The sequence below is a fragment of the Seriola aureovittata genome, chromosome 19 (genome assembly GCF_021018895.1).
Source record: "Seriola aureovittata isolate HTS-2021-v1 ecotype China chromosome 19, ASM2101889v1, whole genome shotgun sequence".
Classification (NCBI taxonomy): domain Eukaryota; kingdom Metazoa; phylum Chordata; class Actinopteri; order Carangiformes; family Carangidae; genus Seriola; species Seriola aureovittata.
The window spans coordinates 23979317-23992697 of NC_079382.1; the positions used below are offsets into that span (position 1 = coordinate 23979317).

At 45.7% G+C, this 13381-nt stretch overlaps 1 protein-coding gene across 5 annotated transcripts; it reads left to right on the forward strand.

Moving 5' to 3' along the window:
• Positions 1 to 813: 813 nt before the first annotated feature.
• LOC130187423 (C-1-tetrahydrofolate synthase, cytoplasmic-like) lies at positions 814 to 8593 on the forward strand. Of its 5 annotated transcripts, none has more exons than XM_056405043.1 (12): positions 814 to 905; positions 1830 to 1932; positions 2110 to 2194; positions 2995 to 3054; positions 5184 to 5237; positions 5333 to 5469; positions 5566 to 5666; positions 6252 to 6388; positions 6718 to 6829; positions 6979 to 7106; positions 7576 to 7648; positions 7834 to 8593. In XM_056405043.1, the coding sequence occupies exons 2-11, from the start codon at positions 1832 to 1834 to the stop codon at positions 7627 to 7629; spliced, it is 969 nt and encodes a 322-aa protein (XP_056261018.1). In that variant the 5' UTR covers positions 814 to 905; positions 1830 to 1831; the 3' UTR covers positions 7630 to 7648; positions 7834 to 8593. The 5 variants fall into 5 exon arrangements, with proteins under 5 accessions (XP_056261018.1, XP_056261016.1, XP_056261015.1 ...); XM_056405041.1 differs by lacking the exon at positions 814 to 905 and adding an exon at positions 949 to 1070; XM_056405040.1 differs by lacking the exon at positions 814 to 905 and adding an exon at positions 1098 to 1131.
• The last annotated feature ends 4788 nt before the right edge of the window (positions 8594 to 13381 follow it).

The window sequence follows — 13381 nt, forward strand, 5'->3', positions numbered from 1 at the left end:
TCTGGGAGCTGAGTGTGTGCAACCCTCACTCCCTCCTCCTCCTCCTCCCTCTTCCTCCTCCTCCTCCTCCTCCTCCTTCTCCTCCTCCTCTTCCTCCTCCTCCTCCTCCTCCTCCTCCTCCTCCTCCTTCTCCTCCTCCTCCTCCTCCTTCTCCTCCTCCCTCTTCCTCCTCCTCCTGCTCCTCCTCCTCCTTCTCCTCCTCCCTCTTCCCCCTCCTCCTCCTCCTCCTCCTCCTCCTCCTCCTTCTCCTCCTCCCTCTTCCCCCTCCTCCTCCTCCTCCTCCCTCTTCCTCCTCCTCCTGCTCCTCCTCCTCCTTCTCCTCCTCCCTCTTCCCCCTCTTCCCCCTCCTCCTCCTCCTCCTCCCTCTTCCTCCTCCTCCTGCTCCTCCTCCTCCTTCTCCTCCTCCCTCTTCCCCCTCCTCCTCCTCCTCCTCCTCCTCTCCTCCTTCTCCTCCTCCCTCTTCCCCCTCCTCCTCCTCCTCCTCCCTCTTCCTCCTTCTCCTTCTCCTCCTCCCTCTTCCTCCTCCTCCTCCTCCTCCTCCTTCTCCTCCTCCCTCTTCCTCCTCCTCCTCTTCCTCCTCCTCCTCCTCCTCCTCCTCCTTCTCCTCCTCCCTGTTCCTCCTCCTCCTCCTTCTCCTTCTCCTCCTCCCTCTTCCTCCTCCTCCCTCTTCCTCCTCCTCCTCCTGCTCCTCTGTTGCCGCCCCATCAGTCTGGAATCTGATTGGCTGAGAGGAGTGTGACTCCAGTTTGACCTTTGATCTCCCTCTTCAGTATCAGTCAGCTTCCCTCTGCTGGTTTGATTTAGTTCAGAGCGGGAACACACACACACACACACACACACACACACACACACACACACACACACTGGTGCAGCTGTGTGTCAGTAGTGTTCATTTCGTCTCTCAGGTAAGTTGCTGCTCTCTCTCTCTCTGTGTATTAAACTCGTCTCCACGTGTCTGCAGCTGCCCTCATGAATCATGGGAAACTGTGCGGCTGCTGTTTGTTTCGTGGCTGCAGACGCTGTGACTGTTTGAATCATTGTCATGGTGAATGTGTGGACCGTGTCACTGGGTGAGCAGCTCTCATTTACAACTTCACAGAGAGACGAGCTTCATGTCTGATCAGTGTTCAGGTAAATGACTGTAGATCAGCTGCTGTCGTGCACCTGCTGCTGGACGTCGACAAACGTGCCGACGCGTTTGTTTTTTGATGTTTGTATCAACATCTCTGTGTTAATAAAGTGTAGAGATACGATTCACATCCTGTTGGAATCTGTCCACTCTTCACTTCTGAGTATTTATTCTCTGGAGTTTGTACGTGACTCACAGCTGGAGTCAGGAGGCTCGACAAACACGTCATTTATTACATGTTCATTTACTTCTTTATTCATATATTTCAGTGAACCTTGGACTTTGGTAAAAAGGGATGTGAAGAATTTCACAAATGGAGCTTTGACCTTCCAGCCTCAGGGCAGATCATCTCTTCACACGGTGCTCGGGGGCAAATGGGTGCAGTTGAGATTTTGATGTAAAACACTTGGTATAATGTTTATTCAAGAAGCTTTCAAAGTTGAATTTAATCTGTAAAATTCAGAAGGTTAAAGACAAACTGAAGTCTGAACTGATCTATTCAGACTGACCATGTGTTCAGCAGTGCAGCAGCTGTGGTCCGTTGAGTCCTGGCAGGTTTATTCTAGTTTCAGTTGGAGATAAAACTCTGTGTATGTGGAGTGAGGACGAATCAGTTTCATTCAGACTTTATACTTCATTCATTTATTATTCATTTTACTTTCTCTCTCTCTCTCTCTCTCTCTCTTTCACTCTCTCACAGCCATGTTACCCTCGGTCGTCCGCTCACTCCGTCTCGGGGCCTCTGGTTGCCAAGGAAGCAGGCGCTCCATGGCAACCATCATCTCCGGCAACAAGACGTCCAAGTGAGTCTGAGTCCATGTCAACGTGTCTGTATCACACAGTTCTTCTTCCCCCAGTCCAGGTTCTCCCAGTCCCTCCAGTCAGACCACACAGGATGGGACCAGGAACTAACATGGAGACCTTTTACATCGTTGACCTTTGACCTTTTTAAAACTGATCCTGGGTCTGTGTTTGTGCAGGTTGGTGAGGGAGAGGCTGAAGAATGAGGTGGAGGAGATGAGGAGTCAGTTCTCAGGGTTCAGACCCAGTCTAGTGGTCCTACAGGTGAGTCTGGTGGTCTTTACAGGTGAGTCCAAGGACCAGAGCAGTCCACCTTCTCCTGACTGTAACTAAACCAGTCTGAACCAGCTGTGTTCACTGCAGCTGCTGCTGCTCTCATGAACCCTGATAAACCCCCAGCCCTCAAAACCAAGACCTGCACCTGTCAGACCTGCACCTGTCAGACCTGCACCTGTCAGAACTGCACCTGTCAGACCTGCACCTGTCAGAACTGCACCTGTCAGACCTGCACCTGTCAGACCTGCACCTGTCAGAACTGCACCTGTCAGACCTGCACCTGTCAGAACTGCACCTGTCAGACCTGCACCTGTCAGAACTGCACCTGTCAGACCTGCACCTGTCAGAACTGCACCTGTCAGACCTGCACCTGTCAGAACTGCACCTGTCAGAACTGCACCTGTCAGAACTGCACCTGTCAGACCTGCACCTGTCAGAACTGCACCTGTCAGAACTGCACCTGTCAGAACTGCACCTGTCAGACCTGCTCATCGTCGCCGTCGGCGTTGTCGTCATATCTGACCAACGAGTGTGGGGGCGTGTTACTGTAATCAGCTCAGGCCTCTGTGGACTGACTTAACGAGACTCCACCCATGCTGAGGAGCTTTAACGAGCTGCCTCGTTAAAGCTGAGCCCAACAGGAGGAGATGATTATTCCTCCGTCAGTGCTTCCTTGTTTCACAGAGAAGCAGCTTCATAGCAGACAACTGACAGCTGTAACAGTCGACTGTCACATGACTCAGGTGTGTGCTCACCTGTCACCTGACGTGTGTTCAACTGTGTTTCAGGTGGGAGACAGAGACGACTCCAACCTATACATCAGCACCAAACTGAAGGCTGCAGCCGAGGTGAGAGAACATCAACAGGTTCATCGGGTTCATCAGATTAATCAGGTTCACCACATTCATCAGGTTCATCAGGTTCATCACATTCATCATATTCATCAGGTTCATCACATTCATCAGGTTCATCACATTCATCAGGTTCATCACATTCATCAGGTTCATCAGGTTCATCACATTCATCATATTCATCAGGTTCATCACATTCATCAGGTTCATCAGGTTCATCACATTCATCATATTCATCAGGTTCATCACATTCATCAGGTTCATCACATTCATCAGGTTCATCACATTCATCAGGTTCATCAGGTTCATCACATTCATCATATTCATCAGGTTCATCACATTCATCAGGTTCATCACATTCATCAGGTTCACCACATTCATCAGGTTCATCAGGTTCATCACATTCATCATATTCATCAGGTTCATCACATTCATCATATTCATCAGGTTCATCAGGTTCATCACATTCATCATATTCATCAGGTTCATCACATTCATCATATTCATCAGGTTCATCACATTCATCAGGTTCATCACATTCACCAGGTTCATCAGGTTCATCAGGTTCACCACGTTCATCAGGTTCATCACATTCACCAGGTTCATCAGGTTCATCAGGTTCACCACATTCATCAGGTTCATCACATTCATCAGGTTCATCAGGTTCATCAGGTTCACCACATTCATCAGGTTCACCACATTCATCAGGTTCATCAGGTTCATCACATTCATCATATTCATCAGGTTCATCACATTCATCAGGTTCACCACATTCATCAGGTTCATCACATTCATCAGGCTAATCACATTCATCAGGTTCATCACATTCATCAGGTTCATCAGGTTCATCAGGTTCACCACATTCATCAGGTTCATCACATTCACCAGGTTCATCAGGTTCATCACATTCATCATATTCATCAGGTTCATCACATTCATCAGGTTCACCACATTCATCAGGTTCATCACATTCATCAGGTTCATCACATTCATCAGGTTCATCACATTCACCAGGTTCATCAGGTTCATCAGGTTCATCACATTCATCAGGTTCATCACATTCACCAGGTTCATCAGGTTCATCAGGTTCATCACATTCATCAGGTTCATCACATTCATCAGGTTCATCACATTCATCAGGTTCATCAGGTTCATCAGGCTCATCAGGTTCACCACATTCATCAGGTTCACCACATTCACCAGGTTCATCAGGTTCATCAGGTTCACCACATTCATCAGGTTCACCACATTCACCAGGTTCATCAGGTTCATCACATTCATCAGGTTCATCAGGTTCATCAGGTTCACCACATTCATCAGGTTCATCACATTCATCAGGTTCATCACATTCATCAGGTTCATCACATTCACCAGGTTCATCAGGTTCATCAGGTTCACCACATTCATCAGGTTCACCATATTCACCAGGTTCATCAGGTTCACCACATTCATCAGGTTCATCACATTCACCAAGTTCATCAGGTTCATCAGGTTCACCACATTCACCAGGTTCATCAGGTTCATCACATTCATCAGGTTCATCAGGTTCATCAGGTTCACCACATTCACCAGGTTCATCAAGTTCATCACATTAATCATGTTCATCAGGTTCATCAGATTCATCAGGTTCATAAGGTTCATCGGGTTCATCATGTTCATCAGATTCATCAGGTTCATAAGGTTCATAAGGTTCATCGGGTTCATCATGTTCATCAGATTCATCAGATTCATCAGGTTCATCACATTCATCAGGTTCATCACATTCATCAGGTTCATCACATTGATCATGTTGATCAGGTTCATCATGTTTAAGAGATTTAACCAGCACAGAGTGTCCCACTAACTGTTAGTGGAATCACAGTAACCTGTTAGTGACTAACAGGTTACTGTGATTACTCTGAGCCAGAGCTCCAGGAAGTGAAACATGTAAAATCAAAAGTGTTTGGTGTTGTCAAGGTAACGTGATGTGTCACAAAGTCCTGCCACACTCCTCTTTCCATCATTCTGAGCCCCTGCAGCTGCTGTCAGTCACCAGGTGATATCAGTGAGGTCTGTTAAGGTTCAGGTCTTAGGGGGACACTGGGACTCTAGTTTATTCTGACCCAGTCTTGTCTTCTTGTCTGCAGATTGGAATTGATGCGAAACACGTGAGGCTACCGACCACGGTGACGCAGGACGAGGTCGGTGACAAACCCGCCTCTTCAGTCTCTCCCACACCTGTGGCAGAGAGGAAACGCCCGGCTCTGACTGTTTCCTGTTTCCTGTCGTGCCCCAGGTCCTGCAGAGCATCAGGTCTGTCAACGAGAACCTGTCGGTCCACGGTCTGATCATCCAGCTCCCTCTGGACTCCGTTCACCCCATCCCCACTGAGCTCATCACCAACGCCGTGTCTCCAGAGAAGGACGTGGACGGGTGAGTTCACAGCTCCCTGATCTGACCTTTGACCTTTAACAGTGACTGAATCATGTCTTCATGTAGAACTGTGTGTGTGTGTGTGTGTGTGTACAGTCTGAGTTGTATCAATGCAGGGAAGTTGTGTCGTGGTGATCTGAACGACTGTTTCATCCCCTGCACCCCCAATGGCTGCATGGAGCTCATCAGACAGACAGGTCACACACACACACACACACAAACACACACACACACACACACACACACACACACACACACACACACACACACACACACACACACACACACACACACACACACACACACACACACACACACACACACACACACACACACACACACACACACACACACACACACACACACACACACACACACACACAACACACACACACACACATACACACACACACACACACACACACACACACACACACACACATACACACACACACACACACACACACACACACACACACACACACATGCTCAGCTCTTTTAACCCTTTCTTCATGACTGACACATTTTTCTTCACACACAAACTTCATGTAAATATTGTTGAACAAACGTCTCTAAACTTTCCTTAGACACTGAACTGGACAGGCTTCAGAGAATCCTCCTGTGGTTTCCTTCAGTATCAGTCAGTTCAGAATCCAAACTACACGCTGCGCTGCGCTGACACACTGCAGCAGGAAACAATTTAAAGGGTTCAAATAACAGGGAGGATCACGTGACTCTGACATGTACAATGATCTCACTTGTGACTTCCTGTTCCTGTGCAGGTGTGTCTGTGGCAGGAAAACATGCGGTTGTGATCGGTCGCAGTAAAATCGTTGGAGCTCCGATGCACGACCTGCTGCTGTGGAACCACGCCACTGTGACCACCTGTCACTCCAAGACGCCAGACCTACCTGCACAGGTGACAACACCCGCCTGAATACTGATGAGGATGATGATGATGATCATGATGATGGTGATGTCAGAGCTTCTATTGAAAACTCTTTTCTCTCTGAGTTTAAAGAGACTGAAGGAGCTTAGATGATTGAGTCTCAGTGAGCTGATACAGTGATGACATCACACACAGCGAGCTGATACAGTGATGACATCACACACAGCGAGCTGATACAGTGATGACATCACACACACAGCGTTGTCTCAGAGTGAACTCAGAGTGAAACCAGAACTAGAACAGCAGGGAACCCACTGAGAGAACATAAAGACGTTTCATGATGCGTTTCCTGTCCACAGGTGAGCAGGGCTGATATCCTGGTGGTGGGGGCAGGTAGAGCAGAGATGGTGAGAGGAGAGTGGGTGAAGGAGGGAGCTGTGGTGATCGACTGTGGAATCAACCACGTACAAGGTACACACTGGGACTACACACTGTTACACACTGATACTACACACTGATACACACTGAGACTACACACTGTTACACACTGATACTACACACTGATACACACTGATACACACTGATACTACTCACTATGTGACCTTTGACCTCTGTGACAGATGAGACGAGGGCGAGTGGTAAACGGGTGGTTGGAGATGTCCACTACACCTCAGCCAATCAGAGAGCAGGATTCATTACACCTGTTCCAGGAGGGGTGGGGCCAATGACGGTGGCAATGCTCATGGAGGTAATTGTTGTTTTATCTTGTTTTTGTTTTTTGTTTTATTTTATTTTGTTTTGTTTTTATTTGTTTTTGTTCTATTTTTAGTTGTTTTATTTAGTTTTATTTTTATTTTATTTTGTATTGTTGTAACTTACTTTTTTAAATTAAAAGTATTTGAGAGAACAAATGAATTATATGAACCTGTTTGTGTTTGAATGTGTAAAAACACATTTTCCGTGTGTACGTCATAAACTCCGCCCCCTCCATGTTAGAGTCATTTGATGTTATAAAACGGGAGGGTGGCGTCATGATTGACAGCTGAGATTGAGTCGAGCGAGTGTATGGGTGGGACCTTAATACCGTGGCCCCACCCCCTGATCACTACTGCACAGATGCAGGATGTTTTGGTTTCATTTTCATACAGTGAGAGGAGGAGACATCATAATATAATAACTTTAAGATCACGAATGTGTGGACTGGCTGTTTGTTCCAGAACACGGTGCAGAGTGCTCGGCGTTTCCTCCTGAAGAACCCGTCGATGAGGTGAAACAACAGGAAACACTCAGGTAAATAAAAAGAAAGAAAGATCACAAGAACAAAGTCTGTTTGTGTCACAGTTTCATTTCATTAACATGAAAGCTGAACAGCCTTCATCACAGTTTCATAATCTTTCTCCTCCAGAACATTATGACTCTGAACCTCAGATGTTTTCTTCACAGTAGTTGGTGTTTGTTTGTTTGTTTACCTGCAGGCAGACAGGTGTGAACAGGTGTGAGGAGGAGGATGGACAGCTTCACAGATCCTGAATAATAATCTGGTTTTATTTCTTTTCGCCACTTTCCTTCTTTTTTGTTTCCTCTTCAGTAACTTTAGTTTTACAGTGTAACTCTAGTTTTACAGTGTAATTTTAGTTTTACAGTGTAGCTCTAGTTTTACAGTGTAATTTTAGTTTTATAGTGTGGCTCTGTAGTTTTACAGTGTAATTTTAGTTTTACAGTGTAGCTCTGTAGTTTTACAGTACAACTTTAGTTTTACAGTGTAGAATTGTAGTTTTAAATTGTAACTTTAGTTTTACAGTGTGGCTCTGTAGTTTTACAGTGTAATTTTAGTTTTACAGTGTAGCTCTGTAGTTTTACAGTACAACTTTAGTTTTACAGTGTAGAATTGTAGTTTTAAATTGTAACTTTACTTTTACAGTGTAGAATTGTAGTTTGGAAGTGTAACTTTAGTTTTACAGTGTAGCTCTGTAGTTTTAAAGTATAACTTTAGTTTTATAGTGTAACTTTAGTTTTACAGTGTAGCGCTGTAGTTTTACAGTGTAACTGTAGTTTTATAGTGTAACTGTGTTTCATCAGCTGGATGAAGAAGTCTCTGCGACCTTTAGCCTCCACAGCAGCTTTGTTTGTACGGGGGTCAGAGGTCATTGTCATGGAAATAGAGACCAGCATGAAGTGATGAATGTGATGTTTCTATTCTGTCATATGATCAATAAAATTTGATCTGATCTCCAACAGTTGAACGTGGCTTTATTTACACACTGTCACATTTACAACGGCTGATCAATATTCAAATCACATTATTGATTTTATGTGATCTGATCATCGTCATGCTGCCCTGACGCTGATTAAACACACATGATCTGCAGCTGTCAATCATCCAGCAGTGATTGACAGCTGTGTGATGTCATCAGACACCGTCAGTCGTTAATGGAGTCTGTTTCTTCTTCTGTGGATTCAGCTGCTCTGACCTTTAAATGCATTTCCTCCTCTCTCTTCTTCTGTGGTTGACATGAAACAAACATAAGAAGTGACTCAACCCTCCCTCAGTAATGATTCTTTTAAATATAAAGTTATTATCATTATTATTATTATTATTATTATTATTGAACAGATGATTACACCGAGCTGCAGACGAGGAACATGTCACATTTATTTTAGATCACATCACAGAAACTTTTTCAATATCAAATGAAAAATGATCCAATCAGAGTCTGAGCTTAACACTTATTAATTAACCTTAATTAATGTGAATTAATTATTAAATAAATGAAAGAAAAGAATCTAAATCAATCACATTTCAATTCATTCACTTCAATTCTTTTCAAATAATAAAACCATCAGTTTTTTTCATGAGACATTTTGCCCTTAGTTGTGTCTGTCAGGTGCATCCATTGTTTGTTTGTTTGTTTTTGTTTGTTTGTTTGTAAACATAAAGTGTGTGTGAATCTCAGTCCAGTGTTCCCACTCTTTTTGCTCGGTGTTTAGTCTCTGGATGGAGGCTTCGGGCAGCTTTTATTCTGAAAACACTCACAGGAAGCTAGAAGCTAAACAAGGCTTAAGTCCCTCCCACGGCGACTGACTATCCAATCACAGCTTAGCAACTGTAGCTGGTCACAGCAGTGTGGAGAGACTGTGGCCAACAGTGATATAAAATATTGACTACAGCAGCTGTAAACATCTGTATGACACGTGTGGGTGGGCGGAGCTCCAGCTGCCTGTGAGGCGTATCAAGGGTCGTCAGGTGTGGTCTCGGCATCCCTGCGGTTCTCTTGGACCCGGTCTGAGCCACTCCGCTGTTCTCTGGTCAGCTGATCCACGGCGGCGTTCATGGCGGCTCGGACCAGAGAGCTTCCCTCCCAGAACTCCAGAATGGCGTCATCTGGAGGAACCAGCTCAATCCGGATCGAGGGTCCGTTCACTGACGGTTGAAGAGACAGGCTTAGATCTGGAGACACAATCTCCACTGAACCTTTGACAGGAAGCTCATCTATGTCTTCGGCGCCTACAACAGCCTCCGTCAGGACAGCGTCTGATCCATTAGCGGACATTTCCTCCTCTGCTGGGGTTCGGTCCTTGGTCCGCTGGACGTCTGTTCGGACCTCTGGACTCTGATCGGTCCCGTCGCTCTGGGGGTTATCAGGTGAACAAGGCGCCTCCTGTGGCCTCGTCACGTCCTTCACACCTAATGATCCGCTTCTCCCGCCTCTGGCTAAGAGGTGCCTCAGTCTTTTTCTGATGGTCAGCTAAGGTTGGAGGTTGGAGGAAGTCCTGACACTCAGGTGAGACCATCTGTCTTCAGAGATGACGTCCTCCTCCCTTTGCCTCCTGACACAAGCGACCACAGAGGAGAACCTCCTCCACCACCTACGTATGTTCACCTTCCTGTCTCTGATGTCATCGACCTCACCTGTGACCTCAAAGCGCCCCCTGCAGCTCTCCACATTTACTCCAGCCAAACCTTCGTCCTCCATGTCGGGACTTCCTGTCGGTGCGGCGTCTTCAGGTCTGTCCTCCCCCACGCTCCTGGTCTGGGTTTTTTAGTTAATGAAGCTCCCCCCAGGGGAGAAGAAGAGAAACACAATTTGTTTAATGAGTTTCTGCGACTCATCAGAAAAAACTCAAGACCAGGATCCAGGACAGACACGAGGACCTGCTCAGTCTGAACCGAGTGGACCAGGAGGAATGGGAGGACCGGGAGGACCGGGAGAATCAGGAGGAATGGGAGGACCGGGAGGTCCAGGAGGACCGGGAGAATCGTGAGGACCGGGAGGACCGTGAGGAATGGGAGGACCGGGAGGACCGGGAGGACCGGGAGGAATGGGAGGACCGGGAGGACCGGGAGAATCAGGAGGAATGGGAGGACCGGGAGGATCGGGAGGATCGGGAGAAATGGGAGGACCGGGAGAATCAGGAGGAATGGGAGGATCGGGAGGACCGGGAGGATCGGGAGGAATGGGAGGACCGGGAGGACCGGGAGAATCGGGAGGAATGGGAGGACCGGGAGGATCGGGAGGAATGGGAGGACCGGGAGAATCGGGAGGAATGGGAGGACCGGGAGGATCGGGATGAATGGGAGGACCGGGAGAATCGGGAGGAATGGGAGGACCGGAAGGATCGGGAGGAATGGGAGGACCGGGAGAATCGGGAGGAATGGGAGGACCGGGAGGATCGGGAGGAATGGGAGGACCGGGAGAATCGGGAGGAATGGAAGGACCGGGAGGATCTGGAGGATGGGAGGACCGGGAGGACCGGGAGAATCAGGAGGAATGGGAGGACCGGGAGGACAGGGAGGATCGGGAGGAATGGGAGGACCGGGAGGACCAGGAGGATCAGGAGGACCAGATGGACACTTAGATAGTTCCCTTGGAACCAGACTGGCTGTCCCCCCTGTTTCCAGTTTTTATGCTAAGCTAAGCTAACCAGCCTCATGTTTGCAGTTCAGATCAGTCTGAACTAGAGGAAGAGGATTCACCTGAATGTTGCACTGTCCCTTTAAATGTCCAGGTTCCATCCACCTGACACTGAGGTACCTGCTTCTTGTTCTTGTGTGGATAAAAGACATCCTGCTGGGCGGATCTGTCTCTTTCCCACTGGAAACAGTGATGTTCACGTTTGACCATCAGTTGTTTGCTGTATAGTCGTTTATTGATCATTGATCAGTCATTGATCTGCTGCAGCAGTCTCTGTGCTCTCTTATGTCATCTATTTTTAAAGGCATGGAGAAGAACCTCACAGTTTTTGTTTCTATAGCGATGGAAGATAAAAATACATTGATCTGTCCCTAAGCAACAGAATATCCATCAATCATATCCTCTGACAGGTGACAGCCACAGAAATATCCCAACTGCTGTGAGTGAAGCTGCCTTTACTGTTGTCTGGAAGCTGTCCAAAGGCATTGTGGGAAATGCAGTGAATCCCACATCTCAGTAAAAATAGTTTCCCATGTGTCACTGAGCAGCAACAGGAAACATGTTATGATCTTGTGTCAATAAGGTTGAATTGAATCTGGACAGGTGTGGCTGTGTGAGCCATGTGCAGTCGATGCAGCTAATGCTAAGCTAGCTGCTGATGATCAGTGAAGTAGCTGCTGTTTCATGTAGATGTGATGTGTATTTCCACTTGTTTAAAGTCCTGCTATTGCTACATAGCTAACATTAGCATTAGCTGATGTTTACTCACCTGTCTAGAAGAAACATTGAGTTCAGTAACGTCTCCAGCGTTGACGCTAACCAGTGGGCATGGTCTCATCTAAACTGGGTATACCGCGCTACAGTGATCGCCATCGCCTCTTGAGGTACAAAGTGGTATTACCAGGCTAATTCGTTAGGATGCTAACACAGCAGATACCAATACAGATTTTTATTCATCCGTTGCAGCCATTTTGTTTTTAGTCCATACTTCGTGGACACGATATCTCAGTAACACCTCAACAGAACTTCTTCAAATTTGGCACAAACATTCACCTGGACTCAAGGATGAACTGATTAGAGTTTTCGGGGGTCAAAGGTCAAGGTCAGTGTGACCTCACAAAACTCTTTTTACCTTTTACTCAAAACTTCACACAAACAGTAAAATATAAAATATTTTCTGACTCTGATAAGCAGGATGTGACCTTGAACTAGTCTGAAAGGAGAAGGTGACTCTAGTTTTAAAGGTGTAATGAGTAACTGATTACAGTTGTCATGTAACTATGATGACAAAGTGGTGAAACTCATTGGTGTTTGTACAATTTTATTGTTGTGATTTAATATAAACACAAGAAAAAAGTCATTTATCAGGATTTGAACCCACAACTTCTTTATTACTGAACATCAGACTCGAACTGTCAATCATCATCTGTTTTTCACATTCACACAGATGAATCATCAAACACATGAACAAACCTCATCTGCCCCTCAACAAAAAACCTCCAAAAGCTTCAAACAACAAACAGAAAAAATTTGAAATATTTTAATTAAAACATCTTAATAAAAAAAACATTCAAAAAAACACTCAACACTCAAAAACATTCAAATGTGAATTAGATTGTTTTTTTCAAGTTGTAATGTTATGAGAACAAGAGATCATAATATTACAGGAATGAATTTTGTTAACAATATTATACCCTTTTTTATCTTAATTCAACAATATCATTAATGAATATTCCACTTTCTCTTTGTTCAGGGAACAAAACTACATTTATGATTTCAAAAAAAATCTGAGATTTCAAGCTGTAATAATGTAACTGATGTTGTGATCAGGTCAAAATCTAATTAAAATAAAAAGTCACAGTATGAGAATAAGTATTTATCATAATATTGTGTCACTTTTATTTTAAATATGTGACTTATTCTCTATTTCTGGTTTGAAAAGACTTTAATATTCAGACTGCTGTCAGTTCTCAGTGTGGATGCTCAGTTTCCCAGCATGCCCCTCTCTCTCTCTCTCTCTCTCTCTCTCTCTCTCTCTCTCTCTCTCTGCTGACACCTGCAGGTCAGGGTCTGTAACTGAAGAAATTCTATGGTGCAGGTGAAGTCACTG

Coding starts and splice junctions, on each gene's coding strand:
- LOC130187423 (XM_056405041.1), top strand. CDS start 1,043: ATGGTGAATGTGTGGACCGTGTCACTGG. Junction 2,195..2,994: donor CCAGTCTAGTGGTCCTACAG/GTGAGTCTGGTG, acceptor ACTGTGTTTCAG/GTGGGAGACAGAGACGACTC. Junction 6,830..6,978: donor TGGAATCAACCACGTACAAG/GTACACACTGGG, acceptor CCTCTGTGACAG/ATGAGACGAGGGCGAGTGGT.